The following is a 24,365-nucleotide window of genomic DNA, read 5'->3' as shown; positions in this document are numbered from 1 at the left end:
TTCGCATTTGCTGGTGACTTCTATCTACAGATCTGTGGGACGGCGATGGGGGCGGGGTTTGCCCCGAGTTTCGCAAATTTATATATGGCCTATTGGGAGGACCATTACATCTGGTCCAATTCACCGTTCGGGGCAAACCTCGCCCTATACCTTAGGTACATAGATGACGTCCTCATCATCTGGGAAGGATCAGAGGACAAATCGATAAGTTTGTTCAATACTGCAATAATAACACCTTTGGATTACAGTTTACCTCAGTATCTGATGAAAGCAATAGTTTTCCTGGATTTGGAACTGGGACATAATGACCATGGCCAAATAACATCGCGAACACACTTCAAGCCGACTGCTGGGAATTCTTTCCTACATAAAGAGAGTTGCCACCATCCAAGGTGGATCAACAATATCCCAAGGAGCCAGTTCTGCCTTTTTCGCAGAAACTGATCCACCAAGGAAGACTATGACAAACGGGGTATATCTAACAACAAAATTCCTAGACAAAGGTTATGATACAACCAATATAGAGAAGGCTATATCTGAATACAGAGACAGACAAGTTCCCACAAGAAAAAGACCAGAAGGAGAAATGACCCCTATTAAAGGACCGCAATTTGTAACTACATACAACAGTAGAGCTGGCAACATCAATCACATTATTCGCATGAATTGGCCTCTACTCTTGCGTGATCCTGTCCTCAGCCGTCATTTACCCACAAAACCTAACACCATTTTCCGGAGGACGAAAACTCTTAAAAATAAGATCGCAAAAAGCAATATCGGCTCAAAAGACCAAAGAGACTCTCGTCCAAACGCATTCGGTTTAACTGGAAATTTCCGTTGTGGAAAACCTAGGTGCAAATGTTGCCCCTTTATACGACATCGCCAGAGGCTTTTACACACAGAACAACATACCATCCAGTTGAAGCAGTTTATAAACTGTGGCACTCCGTATGTAGTATACTTATTATCCTGCAATTGCCCAAAATATTATATTGGTCGCACCACACGCCCGTTATGAGAACGTTTTGGGGAACATCCATTTACCACCTGGATCTTTGCTGCCGCTGGCCACTGCAGCTTCAGGTTCCACTTCCATGAGGGAAGTGTATTTTTTATCGCGCAGTTTTTCATTTAATTAAAAGGTATCACACTACGGAGCGCTCCTCCTGTTTTTTGCTTTCCTTTCCTGTAGTCCGCTCACAGCCGAGTGTTTGAGGAGCTGCCAGTGGGTGATCAGTCTGCGGTGTACCTTGACCTTTTGCCTGCGTTAGCGCAAGATTGCACATCTCTTGTCCAATACTTTTACTTGCAGTTAACAATATGGCCAAGAGATGTCACTGTGCTAATTATTGACTGGTATAATTACTTTATGCATAATTTAATGTACTTCAAATAACTCCTTTCTGCAGAACAGAATTTAGTTTTTTTGCAGAAAACTACAATCAAGCATTATCACATTTTGAAGCCAAACTACTGAATACAGCTCTTTGCATCATTAAAGATATCCACTAAATTTATAGGGGTATTCCATGTAACATGAAATTCAAATTTTACATGCAAGGGTCACAGGAAAAAAAAAAAAAACACGAGTTTATAAGTAAGCCAAATTCAACCCCCCCCCCCCCACACACACACACACACCACACACACACTGCGCGCGCGCACACACACACACACACTCACACTGCGCGCGCGCGTGCACACACACACACACACTGCGCGCGCGCACACACACACACACACACACTCACACTGCGTGCGCGTGCACACACACACACACTCACACACACACTCACACTGCGCGCGCGTGCACACACACACACACTCACACTGCGCGCGCGTGCACACACACACACACACTCACACACACACACACACACTCACACTGCGTGCGCGTGCACACACATACACACACACTCACACTGCGCGCGCGTGCACACACACTCACACACACACTTACACTGCGCGCGCGTGCACACACACACACACACTCACACACACACACACTGTGCGCGTGTGCACACACACACACACACACACTCACACTGCGTGCGCACACACACACACTGCGCGCGCGTGCACACACACACACACTCACACTGCGCGCGCGCGTACACACACACACACCACAATAATCCTTTACATACACCATTTCGAAGGTTTGTTCAGTTTCTATTTCTTCTCAATAATCCTTAAATCCAATGCAATTTGCAAGTTTTACCTCTAGGGGTCGCTTAACCACTAATTAACAGATAACATAAATGCTCAGTTTATATAGAAAAATGTTAAAGCCATACCTAGAAAATGAAAAATGATAGGCCTCATGGCCTGATTTGCTAAATTGTTTGTGGGCAAGAGATCTTTAAAAATCATTGGAAATGTTTATTATTTATTATAAAAAAATACAAATAAAACCTAGCTGATCTTGGGAGGCAGAAATCGGCATTTCTCAGCAGATCATATTGGGCCACAGCAAGGATTGCTGAAGCATTAACTACACTATACAAAGAAAATCATTTTTCCGGACTTGTTCACACCATGTGAGATGCCATTCATCACAACACACTACACGTGGTCTGCAATCTGCGAGGCTACTGAAAACCCCACAGACTCTCATTCTATCATTAACACTTGTGTTATGTGTTACTGTGCAATGTGTTATAACACAGCGGTACATATTTCTGCTCACAGCACACTGTGTTACAAGCATTCTTAAATCACATGGATTTCATGGTCCAAAAGTAAGTATCAAAAAATATATTGCGACATGCAAAATCCCATGTGGAAACGCACTGAAATGTTCAACAATACACACATATTTTAGTATACTTCTGTGTAAACCAGCCTTTAATTCTGTGTATTTAAGGGATTCAAGAAAAAATCCCACCCAACATCATGATGATATAAAATGATGAATGGTGTTTACACTGTCCCATACCCTGGGAGAATTCTGGAGTAAACTAGGGCCTAGTTTTGGCTGTGATGTGAAGCTTAAAGAGAATCTGTACTCTAATATTCTTACAATAAAAAGCATACCATTCTATTCATTATTTTCTCCTGTGCCCCTCTGTGCTGTTTCTGCCACTCTCTGCTGCAATCCTGGCTTGTAATTAACAGTTTTAGGCAGTGTTTACAAACAAACTAACCAGCTTGTAATAGGCTCAGCTAAGCATAGTGTGTGAGTCATTCAGAGTGTGCAGGGGGCCTGCAGAGGGTGTGTATCGCTTCTACCAATCACAAGCAGCCCTGCACATTCCACACAATCAAGCTTTAGCCCGACAAACAGGACAGAGGAAAGATACATTGATTTATTACAGAGACAGTGCAGTTAGGAAAGACTGCAGTAAGCCAGAGCAGATTAGAACAGGCATAGAAACTTATAGGATAGAAGAACTAAGGCTGAAAAATTTGTTACAGAGTCTCTTTAAAGTGAACCTGAGGTGAGGGTGATATGAAGGCTGCCATATTTGTTTCCTTTTAAAGGGAAGGTCCAAGCAAAATAAAAAAATGAGTTTCACTTACCTGGGGCTTCTACCAGCCCCATGCAGCTATCCTGTGCCCTCGCAGTCACTCACTGCTGCTCCAGTCCCCCGCTGGCAGCTTGCCGACCTCGGAGGTCGTCGGGCCGCATTGCGTACATTTTTACGCATTCCCACTAGTGCAGGAACATTAACACATACATTTTTACGCGTTACTGGTTCAATGCGTACATTTTTACGCGTTGAACCTTCCCTTTAACCATTTCCCTGCCAGTCGATTTGGCCTAAATGTGAACATCTACTGACAAGCAATTTGTAGACATTTTGCACTCATTAGGTTTACTTTGGATTTTTTTTACAAGAAACCTTACATGAAATAGTACATATTATATATTGTTTGTTTTCCATAATGAATTGGGCTTGAACACTGAAATAAAATGTTGTATTGTTTCTGGAGATATAAGAGATATAACAAAATTTTGAGTTAAATATGTTAAAAAAAGTGAAATAAAAAATAAAATATTTTTCTGGTTTTTTTTTTCCAAAGAAGAATTACATTTACTGACAAAAATGTTTGTAAAAGCCCTGATTCTGCTGAATACAACAGTATAAGATATGTATAGGTAGCCAGGTATAGGTGACGCCAGAACAGGTAGTCAGATACAGGTGCAGCCACTAGTATAGGTAGCCTGAAACAGGTGTGCCAGTACAGGTAGCCAGGTATAGGTGACGCCAGTACAGGTAGCCAGATGTAGGAGCCGCTAGTATAGGTAGCCTGGAATAGGTACCACCAGTATGGGAAGCTAGGTATAGATGCAACCAGTATAGGTAGCCAGGTATAGGTGCCACCAGTACAGGTAGCCAGGTATAGGTGCCGCTAGTACAGGTAGCCAGAGGTATAGGTACAGCCAGTATATGTAGCCATGCATAGGTTCTCCCAGTATAGGTAGCCAGTTATAGGTGCAGCCAGTATAGGTAGCCAGATATAGGTGACACTGGGGGAGGTGGGCTGACATCATCCTCACTCCTTCTTCATGGGCCCTCCTCCTGTCCCCCCCCCCCCCCCATGCAGAGCTGGAGCAGCAGTGTGATGTGTAATTAACTCCCCTCCTCGCTCGCTCCATATGATATGTCCCCTCCAGCAGCAGGCACCTCTCTGGCCGCCCGATCTCTGTATGACGCGTAATTTCGCATCATACAGGGAAACCAGAAGTAGAGAGGAGACGGCTGCTGGCGGGGACACATCGCATGGAGCAAGTGGGTGAGAGCTAATTACACACCACACTACTGCTCCAGCTCTGCAGGGCGGCACAGGAGGAGGGCCCATGGAAAGGGAGGGAGGAATGATGTTGCCCCCCCACCCCCCTGCCCACTTCTTCCTAAAGGGAAAAATTAAAAAAAAAAAAGTACTGGGTACATTGTTGGCAGTAGGAGCCTTTGCCTGCCAGAACATACTAGGTACGTGCTTAGCAGACAAAGGGTTAAACAATGCCATCTGCCTGGCAGCGCTGCTGATCTATTTGGCTGCAGTACTGTCTGAAGTACACCAGAAAGAAACATGCAGATAATCTTGTCAGTTCTGACAATATTGTCAGAAACATCTGATCTGCTGCATGCTTGTTCAGGGTCTATTGCTGAAAGTTTTAGAGGCAGAGGATCAGCAGGACAGTCAGGCAACTGGTATTGCTTTAAAGAGATACTGAAGCGAATACATTTTGCCCTTTTTACCTTATTATTCACTTCAGTAGTCTCAGCATAAGTGAACCGCCGCATCTCCGCTGCAAAACGAGGGGTTTAGACCCCTCAAATCGCCAGGGAAACATCCACGACCAACTTGGTCGTAGATTTTGCTGAGCTGAGAGGCAGAGCTTTCAGCCGCAGCTCTGCCTCTCCTGACGTCAATCGACGAGCGGATCTCCGCCTCTCCCCGCCCCTCTCTATGGAGGAAGAGTGAGAAGGGCAGGGAGAGGCGGCGATCCACCGCGATTGACATCAGGAGAGGCAGAGCTGAAGCTGAAAGCTCTGCCTCTTTCAGGAAATGCAGGCCAGATTGCTTCCTGGGGATTTGGGGGGTCTAAAGCACTCGTTTAGCGGCGGGGATGCGGCGGTTTACTTGTAAAAAGGGCAAAATTATTTTGCTTCAGTCTCTCTTTACAGGAAATAAATATGGCAGCCTCCATACCTCGGGTTCACTTTAAGCCTAGATTAATTTTGCAGCCCACTAGTGATGGGCCTCCAGCTAAGCAGAGAACCATACCTGAAGTGCATCACTCCTGGGCTACAAAACTAATCAAGGCCCCAGCTTTGTAGATGTTACTAGGCCACAATTTGCTCCACTTGAATAATAGGGTAATCATAATAGATGATCAAGGCTCAGATCACCACCACAATTAGTAAGATTGCCCTTTTATAAATATGACAGTCTTATAGGGGAGATTTGATTTTTTTTTAAGGTGAACAAAGATGTGTGGTCTAAAATCAGATTGTTGCTTCTTTGTAAACAGCCACCTTAGAGAACCAATGTTATAGCTACTGCCATCATCCGTAACACCCACAACAAGAAATTATATTTACGGTAATACATGTAAGACAGCCTGCATTTATTTAAATAAAAAATATTCCCAACAGGTTTATGCACATGATTAACTTTCAGCATGGTTTACTTACGTTCTATAATGTGTTCTCCAACCTTAGCAAATCAACCTGGTCAATTATTGACCAATTTTACCATATCCATGTGGTATAAGGGCCAACCGATTTTGAATGCTATTAAAGAGAACCCGAGGTGGGTTTGAAGGATATTATCTGCATACAGAGGCTGGATCTGCCTATACAGCCCAGCCTCTGTTGCTATCCCAAACCCCCCTAAGGTCCCCCTGCACTCTGCAATCCCTCATAAATTACAGCCACGCTGCTGACAAACAGCTTGTCAGAGCTGGCTGTGTTTATCTCTATAGTGTCAGTCTGCTGCTCTCCCCGCCTCCTGCAGAACTCCAGTCCCCGCCTGCATCCCTTCCCTGCCTGCTGATTGGAGGGAAGGGACGGGGGCAGGGACCGGAGCTATGCAGGAGGCGGGGGAGCAGCTGAGACTGACACTACAGATGTAAACACAACCTCACAGCACGGCTGTGATTTATGAGGAATTGCAGAGTGCAGGGGGACCTCAGGGGGGTTTGGGATAGCAACAGAGGCTGGGCTGTATAGGCAGATCCAGCCTCTGTATTCAGATAACATTCTTTAAACACACCTTGGGTTCTCTTTAACAGATTGTGCAGTTAAGCCTTCATACGACATGGTAAAATTGGCCATTCAATGGCCAATCAAAATTGGTTGTGTGTACCAGTCTTTACACACACACACTCGCCGACACTCTTTTTTACCTTATGGAACACAGCTGAGTTCTTTAAATTAATTGCTGTGTATGTCAAGCATAGCTGGGAACTCCTAGCCAATCCCATCAGTTTGTTTTCAAACACACAGTAAGTAACCAGTTCAGTTGACAACAGGGGGAATTCCAGGCTGTGCATGATATATGGGGCAGATGACTGGAGATTCTCCTTCAGGGAGTGCCAGAGCCTTGAGGAAGTTCATGATGGCTGTTCTCCATATAAACAAAGCCACCTTCCTTATTATTATTATTTTTAGATAAAACCTCTATTGCACAATAGTTTGCAAAAAGTTTGACTTTTTTCAAAACATTTTTAGTGCCTTTTCAATGGTGTTCTGTCCTTAATACGATACACTTTTCTAAACAATAACATCACCAGTATATGCCGCATTTTTAAAAAATAGTACCAAGTAATGACGACAGTCACAATAGAGAGAGTGAGTAAGCTATACTTACTATTATTCATATTTATGAATAATAATTCTGGCATTCTATTGAACACCTTTTTAGCCTGCTGCCCCCACCCAGCCCACACTTCCTTTATCTTATTTCCCTTTTCTTATTTTCCTCAGCAAGCTCTGCATCAATTCACATGTACTTTTCATTAATCATAAAGTACACGTTCAAGTTGCTCTGAAAATACCAGGCAGCAATTATGTTAACACTGCATGGGTTTAAAGAGGAACTCCAGTGCAAATAATGTAATAAAAAAGTGCTTCATTTTTACAATAATTATGTATAAATGATTTAGTCAGTGTTTGCCCATTGTAAAATCTATTAAATCCCTGATTTACATTCTGACATTTATTACATGGTGACATTTTTACTGTTGGCAGGGGATGTAGCTGCTGCATGCAAAAAAGCAGTTGGAAACAGCTGTAAGCAGCTATTTCCCACAATGCAGCAAGGTTCACAGACAGGAAACTGCCAGGAGTACAGACTCAGAGTTTCTTGTGGGAGGGGTTTCACCACAATATCAACCATACAGCGCCCCCTGATGGTCTGTTTGTGAAAAGGAATAGATTTCTCATGTAAAAGGGGGTATCAGCTACTGATTGGGATAAAGTTGAATTCTTGTTCGGAGTTTCTATTTAAAGCATAGTCAGGTATATTTCTTGCCACTTTGTTGCCCAAAGTGAGATGCGCTGGCACAACACTCCTGCTCCTAAAAGACACTACATTGATATACTGCAATACATTGTTATACTGCAAGTTATCACATTCTCCATATATATTCATCTGCATTGAATTTTTTTTTTCATACAGATTTTGATTAGCTGCTATTGTAAAAATTGTTTTATTTTAGAAACTGTAATAAAATACAGCAGCCTACTTACAAACAGATACTTTACTACACACTAGTGAAAACAGTGCCAGTGCTTGGCTACACCAGCTACTTTGACTGTGCAGTCATGAGCCTGAAATAATCAGAGAAGGGGTTCTAGACTCAAGGTAGCCACACGATACAATAAAATGATCCGATTTTACGGCAATTCGATAAAAACGATCGGATCTCCCGAAAACAAATCGAAAGCTTTTTTTTTCATTTGACTGAAAAATCTGATCGGTTTTCCCGTTTTTTTCGATCCGGAATGCCAGATATTTTTCTTCAATTTCTCTAAAGATTGTATGGTGTGTGTTAGATTGTCAATTTATTAATATACACACCCTAGCAATTTTCTCAGAGTTTCCAATCATTTTTTATCCTAATTGGGGAAAAATTTAACATTGGTCATATTTTTTGAAATGTTACAATCAGTCAGAAAAATTGATTGCAATTCTTAAATTGTACAGATATTTAAAAAATTGTATGGTGTGTGGCCACCTTTAGCTATAGTGCTGAATCCAAAATTATTTTAGTGAAAAATAATGGTGAGAATTAAGCGGTCATCAAAGGACAAACTAGAGCAGGGGTGGGTCACATTTCTGACTCCTGGTCCACAATGGGTTCTTAGATTTGACCAGACCAAGGAACCAGACCAAGAACAGATGGATGGAGTTGTTTAAAGTAAGTGGTTATTGGGCCGTATTCCTCAACCCGTAGTTCCCAAGGCAACTGTTTAGATTGCTTTTGCAAAAAAAATGGCCCTGAAGCCAATCCAGAACTGATGGCACACAGTTTTCATATGGATTCTATTGTATGGTCAGTAATACAACTAGCAATTGTGAGATAAACACGTCTGTCCACAGGTGCACTGCTAAGCCATTGGAAAGTGTTCCCCATCTTGGCTAGCCAGGGGAGGCAGGACCCAACTGGCAATAGTCTCATCAACAAACTGAAAGTTCTCTGAGAGATAATTAGATATAATGACTACTGAAAGGACTTATTTCCATTCACTAAGGAAACACTACAAAAACCCAATCCTTACTCAGTAGTCATAAAAGATGTAAACATTGAATGTATAGCTTGCAACGATGATGCTGAGTTAGGCAATTTCTGGTTTCACTCACAGCTTACCATGACCTCACAGTTAATTCCAAGGTAGAGTAACTCATTTTTGTTACCAAATGTTCATTCACTGTGTTCACCCCAAAATAGCCATTCACATTGCAACCATTGCATTGTCTAAGCAGATAATAAAATTGTATCGCAACATAATGCAATTATATTTTAGTGCATCAGTGGTGCAGTGCGGAGGTTTCTGTCAGATTTACCGGACAATGCTCACATTAACAGTGACAATAAGGCATACGACAATGTACTGTATGGAATTTACAATCCAAAGTGAACCTGCGCTGCCTCACAGTCCACTAGCTGTATCAGAAATACAAATGTCCAAAAAGACTGTATCAGCTTGTAAACGACCTCCGCATTCGTTCCTCTAGGAGCCTCTGATGAGTGATTAGACGAAACGCGTAGGGCGTAGCTTACTGGGCAGGAGGTGTGACAGTGCACGGAGGAGACGTCCTCAGAGTTTTTACTTGATATGCCTGATAATTCCTATGTTTGTGAGTAGCGTTACTTGTTTTATTAATCTTAATTAAAGGTTTTACACTATATTAGTCAATTTAGTTGCAGTGGGCTGTGTTTGGAGTTGCTGTGAAGGGACCCTTGGTGCCAGTGGGAGAGTCGGTGGTCATAATAAACCGTGCATAGAGGTGTTTGCTGCTGTCTGTGGCCTGGGCAGCTTCGATATAAAGTGAGCACGCTCCTTAGAGGTGGTGGGGGCACAAGCAAGCAAGGGTGGTCCCCACTAACTGTGACACGGTGACTAGTCCTGGCAGTGGGATCCCTCCAGTGATATAATATCGAGACAGCCTACGCAATGATGTGTTCTTATATTTTTAATCCTGTATGAGGTATACGGCGAGATACACTGAGGAAGAGGCCTCAGGGCTGATGGTGGAGTCTCATGCGATTTAAGCTGTCTGTGGGGTCTGGGCAGCCATAATTAAAGGTGACAGCGGTTCCCATAGGTGGTGGAACACAAAGCGGTTATATTGTAAAAGACATCACATGGGCCATAGTTGGTGGAAGATATCCATGAACTTGCAATCTATGCGATTAAATTTTCCCTCTATCTCTTTTTGAGGTGCCCTGGACTTGGAACGGATGCACTGGAACGGATGTGGAGGTCGATACAGTTAGTGGACTGTGAGGCAGCGCAGGTTTACTTTGGATTGTAAATTCTATGTATATGTTGGTTGTGGCATTTGAACCTTGCAGCATACCCACAGAAGATATAGGCATAATGACAGAGTGTGGAGCACACCGAGACACTATTTATGGTCTATATTTCAATGTACTGCATGATTCACTGTATGCATTGCACCACACTACTAACTCATGATGTGACTTTTCCTCACTGTTGTGATCGCAGCAGCATGCATACTGTAAAGCAGCCTTATCATTTTAGCAAAATAAGTAATTAGAGAAATGAGAATGTTTCGATAATCAAGTTTTGACTACCGATTTCATCAAAATTAGCTGGCCCTGTTCTAGCTCTGGCCTCCAGCCACTATATCTGATTGGTTACAAGGCAAAGAATAATATGCTGGCCACAGTGCGGAAACAAATTTCCTGTGTGAATGGGGAAACTGAGGTTTCAAAGCCCAAACCGGTTAGAAGAGACCTGTTGTAGCCTTTACTGAGGTAAAGTACACTAGGCACTGTATAAATAATCACTTGATCATGAGGTTCATCGTTATGGGCATGCACTATAAGCATTTACAAAATGAAAACAGTCATGTACACAACAGCTCCACATAGCCAGACTTCAATCCTTTCATTCATAGCGTATGTACTTTGTATGCCAAGTGCATGTGGAATCTTAATGGTGTGTGTAAAATCATGCCATCACGCCTGCATCAAAATGAAGTGCTGTTGAATGTTGGCAGTGTAAACAATGTATGTCAGATATGATTTTTTTCAGCAGATGGTGATAGTAAGGGAGGGGTTTGACACCAGGCTGACAGTAATCCAGATTAATACAGGATGATCTAGATAGACACAGATTATCTCTTCATCACAGGGACACCACTGATGTCCTTGTAACAACCTGCAGTGTCTCACTCACACACCTATACATCACTTCTAATGATAACTATACAACCACACAAGCTCTTCTATTTGTAGTATATATTCTTCTACGTGTAATATAATGTATGACATACGGATGTTACTATTTGCTTACAGTGTTCTATTTAAAATATCCTGATGCCCCCCCCTTTATATGAACAATCATTATATAAATGTGCACAATACAGAATAGAAAAAGTTCAGCACAAAAGAAAGGGACATCTATTTCCAAGGCACACAGAAAAAAAAGAAACAAAACTTTTAGTATCTTTACATACTAAGGATTGTGTTGCCAATATAAAAGTAGTGATAGTCTCAATATTGACTAGCAGTTTGCCACTACCAGTGAAATGTAAATAGAAAAACAAAGGAGAACGGATCTTACTTGAAATGCTGTTTGGTTGTTAAAGTTTCGAACTTCTTTACTTGCTCCACGGAAGAGAAGAACCCGAGCGCAGCTCTCCTATTAAAAAACACATAAAAAGAAAGTTGAGTGCAAACCGTAGTAAACATTTTGTCTATCTTGCATTTTGAAGTTGTGAAAATAAAACACTGTAGCTGTAACTAAGGAAATAAGGGCAGATAATAAGGGCAAGTACAATAATACTCAATTTTCTGATAACAGCAAAAGAGCCAAAGCTGATTTTCCTACTACCAATTCTACAAGACTTGAACAAGGTCCTGTCCTTTGCTAAACACTTTCTTCTATGCTACTGAGTCATTTGGCTACATATTTATGGAGATTAAAGAGCTGACAAACAAACACAATTCACAGAATAAATAAGTATAGGCAGGAGACATGTTTGAGCCCATTGTCATTTCCTTACACTACTCAAAAACACTACCTTATACAGTAAATAATTCATAGATAAAACAATCTGCAATAAATGTTACACAAATGAGATCCGGACAGATGAAAAATCAGAGTTGGTACCAAATATATGGGAGTTTACTTTCATCCAGTCTTTACGTTGGATCATCTTATTGCTAGGAGGGATTCATCCCCACCAACTTAATGAGGGCAGTTGTTGTAGGAACATGTCATTACATCCAACAAAGAAATTAAGAATTCTGTCAAGATACTTCACTATTGGGGAGAAAGAAGGAATCCATCCCTGAAGCTATAGGGTTTCCAGGGGGCAGGGGGATCATTTGCGCTTTAGGAAGTGTATTTAACACTGGGATTATTTTTTTTATTTATTGTAAGATCCTCCAACCAAAATTCTTCCATTCCATATGTAGATCGTTCAAATCCACAATTACCATTTTCTGGATGGGAGGGAGCATTTGATTGACTTTCATGCCCTATGTTGGGTATACACGATGAGCTGTTTTGGCAGATTTACTTCACTTCTATGAAAAAATCGATCAGAAAAACAATGGAAATCAGATCGGACCTGTCAGAAATGATCTATCTAACCATCTATCTGCTGAAAGAACTCACGGTGTATTTCCAGCATTAGGCTTGTGTCCTTCCCAAATTTCAGCAAGGCTTCTTTACTGAGAACATTAAACCACTAATAATCTCCACCAAGCGAAGCCTTTTAGTTTATTTAACTGCTTTAGAAGCTACAACATAGACGGTATGATTTACTAATCAATCTCCAAATTCCGCAAACCTGGACTGAGTTTTTTGTATAAAAACCTGCTATGTGATTAATGATCGCAACCCCTTATCTGTCATACTGACACATTGGGCATTACTAAAAAGTTAATACATTACTAGTTGTGTGATTTTAGTCTTGTGCTGACAGCCATAGTGTGGAGAAACTGAGGCTTGCATTGCTTTATTTGTGGATGTTGCACGCAGCAGCTGTAGTCACACAACAACTAATTAACAGAAAAAATAAGTAATCAATCTACTGTGCATTTACTAACCTTTCAGCAATCCCCACTATGTCAATAGGGCAGGTGAGTGTTGCAATCTTTTATCAACTAGTATTTTTTTTATCAAATCCAGTCCAGATTTGCAGAATCACTTGTGACATCCCCAACAGAAATGCAGGCCCAAATTCTGGCTATGCCCATATGCATTCCTGTTTCAATTACAGGCCTCCTAGCCCAAGTGTTAAAAATAAGTTATCATAAAAGACCCTAAAACTATTTTGGAAACATATATGACACATTGTTCTAGCAGCAAGAGTCCACCTTAAAAAAACAGTGAATTCACAATGATCTTGCAAAGACACAATAGAGATGTATTAAAAGAAGGAAAAAAAGCAAACACGGATCAATGCAATAAACAATTTGGGATTAAATCAAATCATATCATGTGGCAATACAGACATGTCAACAATAGCGTAGCAGTGCTAATCCCAAAGCGTATTGTTTAATTGGAGCTATGCTCTATTGATCTTATCTGTAATGATGATTATCTTGCTACTTTTTTCATGCAGAAAAGACTAATTTACTGTGATGCAAACATACTAACTCCTAATGTAGGGTAGATACTGGTCACTTGAATTGTTTCTTCTGATTAAAAAAACAATAAAAACCCTTTGAAACGACGTCAGCAGCAAAAAAAAAAAAAACAACCCTCACACGAGATACCGTATTTCTTGTGTTTTTAATTAGAAACCCTTCTGGTTTTGATGCCTTGAAATCAAGTGACATATTCTCAGGTGGCAATCTGTCTTTTCTATGAAAAAGACGAGGTACTGTACTAGTGGCCAGTAAGCTAAACAATAAATAGCAAATGCAGTTGAAAAAAATAATAAATCTAAGAGCAATGTTAGGATGACACTGCTCTGCTTGGTGATCAAGGTCTACTGGCATTGATCAGAGGTGGCGTAGCATTGAAATCCATTCCCTGACCTTGATAGTGACTGCATCCGTTTATCATCTACTTGATGAAAGGCAAAATGCTTTTACATTTTCTACAAGCTGGCAAACATGGCCTTCTATAGAAAGAAAAGATGCAAATTACAAGTGAAAACTATAGAATTAAAAAAAAAACCTGTTCACTTTGGGTAACTTTACCAAGAATCAAACATTGCAGTGTTCCCAATACAACATTTATGTCTTATGTTTTCCTGTTTGAAACATTCTTTTTAGATTGTAGCCAGAAGCAAGAAGAACACTGGGCTATGTTGGCCAGGAAAAATATGTAATGGGGAATATTTCTGAGTACTCAAAACTATGTATTTCATTGCCCAGGAACCTCAGTCTACTACTACAGAAAGGATATCATTTGTTTTATATATTTATTCTCATAGGAAAACTATACATGGATTTCTAAAAAGGAGTTCTAATGTCGCGTTATCCTTCAGGAAGCTGAACAGGTTAAACCCTGTGAGGTAAAAGACACCATTCACATGAATGAATTCTTCCCCTGCCAGGAAGCATAAAGAATGGTGCAGAAGTCAGTGATTTCTTCTGCATGGTGTACACTGGAAGCTCTGTTTCCCCATGTGATCTCCAGGAGTGTAATATCAGCGGCATCCACAGGAGATTAGAAGAGCCCCAGGCAAGACATCGCTGATGAGATAACTGCAAGTTAACTCACGGGCCCAGTCTGGCTCACAGGCAGGAATCCATCATAGGGGATTCCAAATACTGTATCCATAGCATATGTTTTATTCAAAATTGTATCAGCAAGGAACTTAATTTTCTCAAGCATTCACAATCAAATAATGTACATGTAATGACAAATAACTCGGGAGCAAGGCTAAACACTAATCTTATGGGGTCATTTCACATCCATATTTGTTGAAGATATGAAATGACAGGAAAGACCTTACAGACACTTCACAGCAGCAGAAAAATCTATGACCGTACAATATTACTGTTTGGTAATACTTAAAGCAAACCTGTACTACAATGTAGGTAAACAAACTGAGCAAACAGAGCTCTTCCGTTGCTTGAGACTGTACGGTAATGTATATTGGATAGAGTATCCAACATACAGTATTTTCCTTCTTTTTTAACATATTTTACAAAAATTAAACCATGGAAAATCTATTGGACAGAGTGTTCAACAAATTTCCTTTGTTCTTTTTAAAATGCTTTATTTTACCCAAAAAAAAATGAAATGAAGCAAGATATAGTGGACAGAGTGTCCAATGCACTTTTCTTCCATAACACAATGATGTGCAAATAAAAAATGTCAAGTTACCAAACTCTACAGTAGGAAATGGGAGTGAAAGTGTTAGACGAGTTTCAGTGCAAAAATTTCCTTTCCCTACCTCCTCTACTATGCCAGTCTGTTTTTCAGTTGAAAAACACTAGAAATAGATGTAGTCCGTCTAGGCTTTCATTGATTCTGCGCATACGCAGTGTATGTGGTGTCCGGAACTGACGTTTGGGACTTTGTGTTCCTCTGCTGCAATGGAGACAACAGATGCACTGAAACCGGATGTGTCTGAACGGGTTGTATGGGTAACAGTGGATTCCTCTACATGTCGGCTTATCTATTGTTCTCCGTTGTAAAAAATGGCACAATTATGTGTGTAGTGTGAACCTAGTCTTGCACCATCCTACTATGGAAGCCTGAACACAGTACCCTCAGCCATCCCCTTACAAACCCACCTGGCCAGTCATGCCTCCATACTACAACAATGACTAGACTATCATAGGTAAGTCAGAAGGAGGTATGGTTGACTTCTCCCCAACCATGTTCATACACAGAACTGACCATAACTAAGCCTCTGATTAGGAGTACAGACCACACAACAGGTTGGCATGGTTACACTTGGGCTATCATACCAAAGGTCCTGCTGAAAAGGGACCTGTTAGGGCTCCCGGCAGCCTCACTTTTGATTTTAAAGAAGAACACAGAAAATATGGTAAGGCTGTGTTTAATGCAGTCTCGTCATAAGTTATACTTGAGTGTAAATCCCATTTCTATGCCTTTTCAAAACTAAGCAGTTTAAATCAGTCAGGCTCAGTGGCAAAATCTACACCAACGGCTCAGTAATCTCGGAAATCAGCTGTGGGTCACACTCACAATAAGTCCAATCCCAGGTGGTCTCACAACATTACAGCTCAAGAGAATGGGGCTTGGTACTGATCCTTATATAAAGACGGAAGTAGGAGAGGCAAACAAGACTGCCATGTTGTATTCAAGGAGTGCAGTTTCTAAGCAAGTAATATATTTTTTCATGAGAGCATGATACTGTAAGTATTCCCAATGTGCAGCTACAAAATATGGCAACTAAAATAAGGTAAAGTATTAGCTAAAGAAGAGTGATTTGTAAGAAAGTGAAGCTGCATTCATGTCAAACATACAATCATGCAGAGAATCTCCAATTTATATCATCAGTACATAATTGAATGTTTGAAGTGAGCACAGCCCCAGGAACTGCGGTTAGCCTCATGACAGGCAAGGTCTTATCTTTCAGTACATACATGCTGTTAAAAACACATGGAAGTCGTGGGCTGCACATTTAGTTCTGCACTTATTGTGGCTGCAATACTGTCTCATGTTAGCAGCATGTGCCATGGTTGCAAATGTGACACTTCTCTGGAGACACCATGGAAGGATCTATTCTGCCACTACTATATCGATGCATTACAATTTCGTGTCAGTATCTCAATTAGCATGCTCAGCAGACCCAGGATCAATATAATGATTTCATTTTTGAAAGTAGCCTTTGTTACTGGTGTTTAAAGCAAATCACACCTGGGAAGACATTGGAATAGATGCACAACCTCAACAGTTGGGAGCATTGAGCAGTGCTGAATGTTTCCCAGGGTAAGCACAAAAGAACACAGGAACATCACACGTTTTTTAAGACTGTCCTGTTGGCTGTTATTAGGCCTTATAATCTGGCAACTGTTCATTTCTAGAATGTAAAGCATTGCACCTTATCTACTACCTCCCCTGATCCACTATAGCCATCAGATACATTTACCAAAATACGGTCTGAACTCACCTCTTCTTTAGCCAGGTGTGTGTACCCAAATATATTATGTGTTCGCCATTTTTTCTTAGCAATGGTCTGGCATGGCCTCCTCCCTGGACTGCATTCATGAAGTCTAGCTATGCAAGTCAGCCAGCCCAGAACCATACTTCTGATCACCACTACAGAGATTACTGCACCTAGATACCTTACAACTGCTACATTCATGTATATGGTAAGATGTATTTACTGTACAGTACCCAGTGTTTTCCCACCTCTGTTTCACTTCCCACCGCAAAGCATAAAATGCATCTAGATAAAAAAAAACAGAGCTAAATAGCTAAATTCTCTTGTTCAAAATTACCATTTTCTGATCTCACTAAAACTCAACACACCTTAACTAAGCCGAAACTGGCAGTGACCTAAACTCTATCCAGTATAATGAAAATGATCTGGAGGGGCGTGGCTTGACGCTGCTACGAGATGGCTGCCTAATCCAGAGCTCCTGCTGACCACCCGTCTGAAGCGACTGTTCCTGCACTCCCCTACACCTTTTTTATGGCTACGAAGAGCTCCCGACGGCAGCCACTTACCACCAACGAGCAGAGATCCTCCAAAAACCGGATAGGGAAAACAGTACCGGAGCTTTTCCAGTCCCAGCAGCTAAGCACGCAGCTCCCCAAGATGGCGCCGACTAAAGAGACACAGCCTGCACAGGCCTCGCCGCCCGGCCCCACACTATCCACACAGAAGGTCAGTGATACTAGGCAAACCGCTCCCACACTAGCGGACATGCATGCTATGGCCGAAGATATTAAAAGCTCATTTCACTCGGCAATAGCAACGGTTAGGAGCGATGTGGCGGCCCTAGGTGTCAGACTACACTCCCTGGAAGCAGCAGATGCAAAACGTACCTCACAGGTCCAGAATCTGCGCCGCACTACCACTGACCATACTGGCTGGCTGACTGACCATACTCGGCAGTTAGAAGACCTAGACAACCGTGGACGCAGAAACAACATAAGAATAAAGGGCCTTCCGGAATCCGTAGCCTCCGACCGCCTGACACATGCCTTATCAGCCATATTCAATGACCTGCTAGAGCGGTCTGCTGACACACCGATCATCTTTGAAAGAGCGCATAGAGCCCTTAAACCAAAAGGCTCGGACTCTGACCTTCCAAGAGACGTCATATGCTGCTTAAACTCCTTCCCCCTGAAAGAGGAGATAATGAAAGCAGCCAGAACACAAGATGCCATCCTTTTCAATGAGGCACCGATCCAACTCTACCAAGATCTCTCAGCTATAACCTTAGCGAAACGAAGGGCCCTAAAGCCTTTGCTAAAACTGTTAAAAGATAAAGGCCTCTCATACAGATGGCGCTTCCCATTTGCCTTGACCGTACAGCAAGACGGAAAGATTTTTTCCCTACGCAACGCCAAAGGCCTGGGAGACTTCTGTACAGATCTGGGCATCTCACCTCCAGCTATCCCCGACTGGGACGGAAACCCATCGGCCAGTAACTACAACTTCTCTAGGCCGTCGAAAACAAGGAAACGGATGGACAATAATGGAGATGAGGATCGTACCCTACCCATCCCGGATCCGTCCATGGGAGACAAGTCTTCAGCCTCATGGGACACCCACACTTGCTCGGACGAATACTGACTCTATGACTCCATCCTAAGGTTCCTTACTAGGCCTGGGTTGCACAGCCTCGCTTAGACACCAGTTGGTTCGTATCTCTTAAAAATTTATACCATGTTGTGACCTACTCCCACGCCTCGGTCAGACACATCCGACTACACCAGGAGTCCACTTAAGACTTAGATCCAGATATAACCCACCTATGCTTAAAAATGATTGTGGCTTAACTGAGGACCCCTTTGCCATCCTCTAATATAGCAGTTTGCCTCAGCTAATTAGATTTCTGCGTTAGTCTTATTTCTCTTTCCTCTGCATGCTAAGTGGTGTGTCTCGGGAGATTGCAAATAGTCTCGAATGTTTTAACAATAGCAAATCTTAACCTGAAGAGTAGTAGAATGCATCTAGGTCGAAATGTCAAATTGTTGTTTTCCGGCTCCCTACTGTGTGGGGGGTGGGGATCATTTTATTTTATTATTGAAGTGCATGCACCTCGGTGATAGGATTACACCATAAATACTTATTAGTAATTTGTTCAGGAAAGGTTGCTTACACTCCTCTATGCATCTACATAACTCCCACCCGGTGCTTCATTCCACACTAGCAAATAGCTAGGCGCTGCTTCCCCTGCCCCTCCCCCCTCCCCCTCCCTCTCCCCCTCTGTGTGGGGGACACCTGTGAGAACCCCTTCGGGCCCACTCATGATTTAACCGCTCAATCTCTTAACTAAAATCTTGTCTGGGGACTTCCCTTTACACCACATGACGGGGAATACCAGGAGATCAGTTTCTGAAACAGTTCCTCTTCAGTAAATAATAATTTTCTTGTTCTTTATTTACTCTTGACCGCACGTCATCCATTTCCCCCACACAGTATATTTTTGTATACTGACTAGTTTTCCCACACTGTAGGTGAGTGCGTCCTCCCACGACGTACTCACGTGGGCTTTATACACTCTACACCCTGATGAACACACCTCAGCGTGTGGTCCACCTCCTGTGTCGAGTTACCTCTCCTCTCTGGTCCCTATACTTCCTCTTTCTCTTTCTCCTCTTATCCACTCTCCCTCAATTTCACCCTCCTTATATTAGAGGATCAAATAGCTCTCAGCTTTCAATACCATTTGGCTGCCGCTCACTCATAATGCATCAATCTCACCAGGCCCCAATTCGATGGAATTTCATGTCGTTGAATGTTAACGGCTTGAACACCCCTGAAAAAAGAACGATAGTCTTTGATTTCCTTCGAAAGAAAAACATCCATATAGCTTTCCTCCAAGAAACCCACCTTAGAACCCAACACATCCCATCTAAATTTGACAACAAATTCCCCTGGGTATACCATTCCACCTCCCCAACATCTAAAACTAAAGGTGTCTCAATTTTCATCCACAGAGACGTCCCCTTTGAACTGGAGGATGTGGAGAGAGACGAGGAGGGTCGATCTTTATTCGTTAAAGGGAAAATTGCGGCCAAACAGATTACACTGGCAGCGATATATGCACCAAACAACAAACAACCTTCCTTCGTCTCCTCCATAGTCTCCAAGCTGCTGGGCTTCTACCAAGGTATGCTAATTCTGGGAGGGGATTTCAATATTCCACTACACCCCCTGATAGACTGTTCTAACGGTTCCTCGGTCCTCTCCTACAGAGCACTTAAACACATCAAAAAAAGCCTACAACAGTTGACATTGATGGACCCGTGGAGAATAGCACATCCGGTCGAGAAGGATTACACCTTTTTCTCACCTATACACAACAAATACTCTCGAATTGACTATTTCTTTGTGTCTCAACGAGACCTCCCTTTGATAAGTAGCACATCCATTGGTCATAGGAATATTTCAGACCACGCCCCTATTTTTTATCCTTGGAATTCCCTGAGACCACCACGAAAAGCTGGTCCTGGAAACTTAACCCTAATCTACTAACAGATCAAAACAGAATCCAAGAGATATCCAATTCTCTCTCCTCCTACTTTGAGCACAACATTACTCCTGAGGTCTCAGACCTGACAGTGTGGGAAGCCCACAAGACAGTGATAAGAGGCTCCTTTATTAGAATGGGGGCAAAGCTCAAGAGGGAAAGAGAAGAAGGCATCTCAAACCTGACAGCTGAAATCTCAAAATTAGAGACACTCCATAAACAAACATTGGCTAGCCAAACTCTTGAAGCTCTAAATTCAGCTAGAACAAAACTCAACCACATACTCTATGTAGAAGCTAAAAGGAAAATTCTGTCAGGCAAAAAAATATTCTATGAACTAGGCAACAAGAGTGGCAAGTATCTGGCGAGAGCTCTTAGAAAACAAATGATCCGCTCCCATATCCATTCCTTAACAGATAATAAGCAACAGAACCTAATGAGATCAGACGAAATCGCAGAGGAATTTCGGAAATACTACCAAAATTTGTACAACATCCCCAATTCCTGTACCCCCTCAATTAGGAAGGAACAGATTACTAACTTCCTCCACAAATACGCCAAACCCTTTAATCTATCTCACTCTGACAAAGAAGATCTTGAGGCCCCCTATCAACCGATGAATTCTTGGTAGCAGTAGAATCATTGAAACCTGGCAAGGCTCCTGGCCCTGACGGCTTCACCTCCCAATATTATAAGACTTTTAAATCTATGCTGGCCCCCGCCTTTGTCTCCGCATTCAATAAAATCCTACCATCAACTATCCCGTCACCTCAACTCTTGGAGGCACACATATCTGTCATACCCAAACCGGGGAAGGATGCCAGACTCTGCTCGAGCTATAGGCCAATCTCGCTACTCAACGTTGATGTGAAACTGTTGGCCAAAATGCTAGCAAACAGACTCCTCCCCTTTATACCCAATCATATAGGCATAGATCAGGCAGGTTTTATCCCTTGTAGGGAAGCCAAAGACAATGTGATGAGAACAGTGGGGGTGATAGCACATGCCAGGCGACATGGTACTAAAGCATTTATACTATCCACAGACGCGGAAAAGGCTTTTGACAGGGTGGCATGGGATTATATACGGGCCACCCTGTCGAGCCTAGGCCTCGGTTCATCAATAAGAAGATGGATTGAACTTTTATACTCGAACCCTTCGGCTCGGGTCAAAGCAAACGGCCTTCTCTCTGACCCTCTTGCCATTAGCAATGGGACAAGGCAAGGATGCCCTCTCTCACCTCTTATCTATATACTTACACTTGAACCCTTCCTTAACGCCATAAGAGAGGACAGATCTATCAAAGGAATACAGATTAAGTCTTCCTATCATGTAGTCTCTGCGTTCGCTGACGACCTACTTTTTTACCTCCAGGATCCCCTGATTTCTTTACCCAACCTGATAACAAGATTCAGAGAATTTGGATCTATTTCTAATCTTAAAATTAACTTCAACAAATCGAATGCACTTAATATTTCTCTTGGGGACTCCTTGGTTGACCATTGCAAACTGGCGTTCCCCTTTATTTGGGCAAAAGGCTCTCTTAAATATCTAGGCATTAATATACCCCAACACCTGAAAGAATTATTCCCTCTAAACTTCTTGACTATAAGTAAAGACTTAAAATCAGACTTAACTATTTGGGGCCGCCAACCAAGTCTGTCTTGGTTTGGCCGAATGGCCTCGGTAAAGATGAATCTTTTGCCCCGATTTCTCTATGTTAGTCAATGCCTCCCCATTACTCTCCCACCAGCTTTTATTCGTGACCTACAGAAACATATCAACAAATTTATCTGGGGCCAAAAACCCCCTAGAATTAGAAGGCAAATCCTAACTCTCCCGAAAGACGAAGGAGGAATGGCCCTCCCAGACCTACATAAATACCATCTAGCCTCCTAGCTGAGTCGAGTGGTTGAGTGGGCTAACAAAGAGCACCCCAAGGCATGGGTACAGGTAGAACAGAACTCAGTAGGATTGGATTCAGGCACTTTGGGTTGGGTGGAGAGGCCAGAAAAAGAAATGTTGGCCTGGGGAAACCCCCTTATCTCTGCTTCAGTGAAGGCTATGCGCAAAGGCTTGACCGCGCTTGGTCTGGCACCCTTCCCCGGAAAACTGACACCCCTAGTGGAGAACCCTGCCTTCCTTCCGGCAGTGGACATCCCGTTCTTACAATCCTGGCCGTCAGGTGACATCCCAAGAGTCCACGAGTTTATTTCCCAGGGAGCAGTTAAAACCTTTTCGGATATCTCGGCCCTCCGAGAAGATGTTTCCCTATCAAGATGGCAATTTTTTCAAATCAGACACTATCTGCACTCCTTGAGACATAAATTTAACTGGTTCCAGAATCCAACAGCCTTTGAAAATCTCATCCTATCTACTTCTAAACCTAGTCATCTGATCTCCCTCCTGTACCAAATGCTCTTTGGATCCAGGGATCTAACTAAGCTAAAATACCAAACTCATTGGGAGGTTGACCTTGGGAAGGAAATAGACATCGATTTATGGGAAAAAATATTTACAATAAACCATAAAGGCTCCCTATGTGCAAACACCCAAGAGATGGGTTATAAACTTATTACCAGATGGTACAGAACTCCTTCAATTCTTCACAAAATATTTCCTTCACTCTCTGACCTCTGCTGGAGATGTAATTCACAGGTAGGCACATTAATGCATATATTTTGGTCATGTCCCCTAATTGTTCCCTTTTGGAAACAGACACACCGCATGATTGAAAAGATTACATCAGATAAACTCGATTTCACACCCGAGACCCTTCTCCTCCACGCCACTACAGAACCCATTAGGACATACAAAAAATCACTAACAATACACATGATCAATGCTGCCAGAGCTCTGATCCCTGTCAATTGGAAATCAATATCACCGCCCTCAATTAAAGCATGGATCAAACGAGTGGATTTCATAGAAACCATGGAGAGATCTATCCTTCTCTCTCAAGATAAAAATGACCAGTACTCCATAACTTGGTCGATTTGGTCTGATTTCCAATGCTCCCAGGAATACAAAACTATTCTGCAATCTTGAATAACCTTCCCGACAGAACTGAGAATCCTCTATCTCCCTCCTATCTCTCCCCTCCCTTCTTTTTCTCTCTCTTTCTCTTCCTTCCTCATTCCCATACCTTACTCCTTCGCCCTTATCTGGGCTGCATATACCCCTCCTCGACACAGGAGGCACCAGACTAAAATCACTCATTTCTCCAATCTGACCCCTGCTCCCAACATCCCTACTACAAAGTTTTAGTCTTGAATTAAACTTTAAGTTATAATGACTATAGTTGAAGTTTGTATATAGTTGAAACACTGAAGAATGTTATCACCGCTGTTATGTATCCGTTGTATACTTTTTGCTGAATTACTTCAAAAGTTTGTATTCTATTGACACTTCTTCTGCTCAATAAAAAATTTAATTGAGAAAAAAAGAAAATGATCTGTAGTGAAAATAGGCCTAACTACATGGAAAGGAATAATTTACACTATACACTTTAAGCAACTCAGATATCAAAGTACCGGTACATATTAATTATGTAACAGAATTGCCTTTA

General features: G+C 42.2%; 1 protein-coding gene across 8 annotated transcripts in view; it reads right to left on the bottom strand.

Annotated features, from left to right (window-relative positions):
- Positions 1-24,365, bottom strand: part of SHANK3 (SH3 and multiple ankyrin repeat domains 3) — a 597,458-nt gene that overhangs the window by 211,919 nt on the left and 361,174 nt on the right. For all 8 annotated transcript variants that reach the window (XM_068275859.1, XM_068275860.1, XM_068275861.1 and 5 more), the window contains one exon: positions 11,772-11,849. In XM_068275859.1, coding sequence (XP_068131960.1) covers positions 11,772-11,849 — 78 coding nt within the window. The remainder of the gene's footprint in view (positions 1-11,771; positions 11,850-24,365) is intronic.

The sequence above is a fragment of the Hyperolius riggenbachi genome, chromosome 3 (assembly GCF_040937935.1).
Source record: "Hyperolius riggenbachi isolate aHypRig1 chromosome 3, aHypRig1.pri, whole genome shotgun sequence".
NCBI lineage: Eukaryota > Metazoa > Chordata > Amphibia > Anura > Hyperoliidae > Hyperolius > Hyperolius riggenbachi.
Note: the sequence above shows the minus strand (reverse complement) of the source record. Positions and strands in the feature narration are given on the sequence as shown.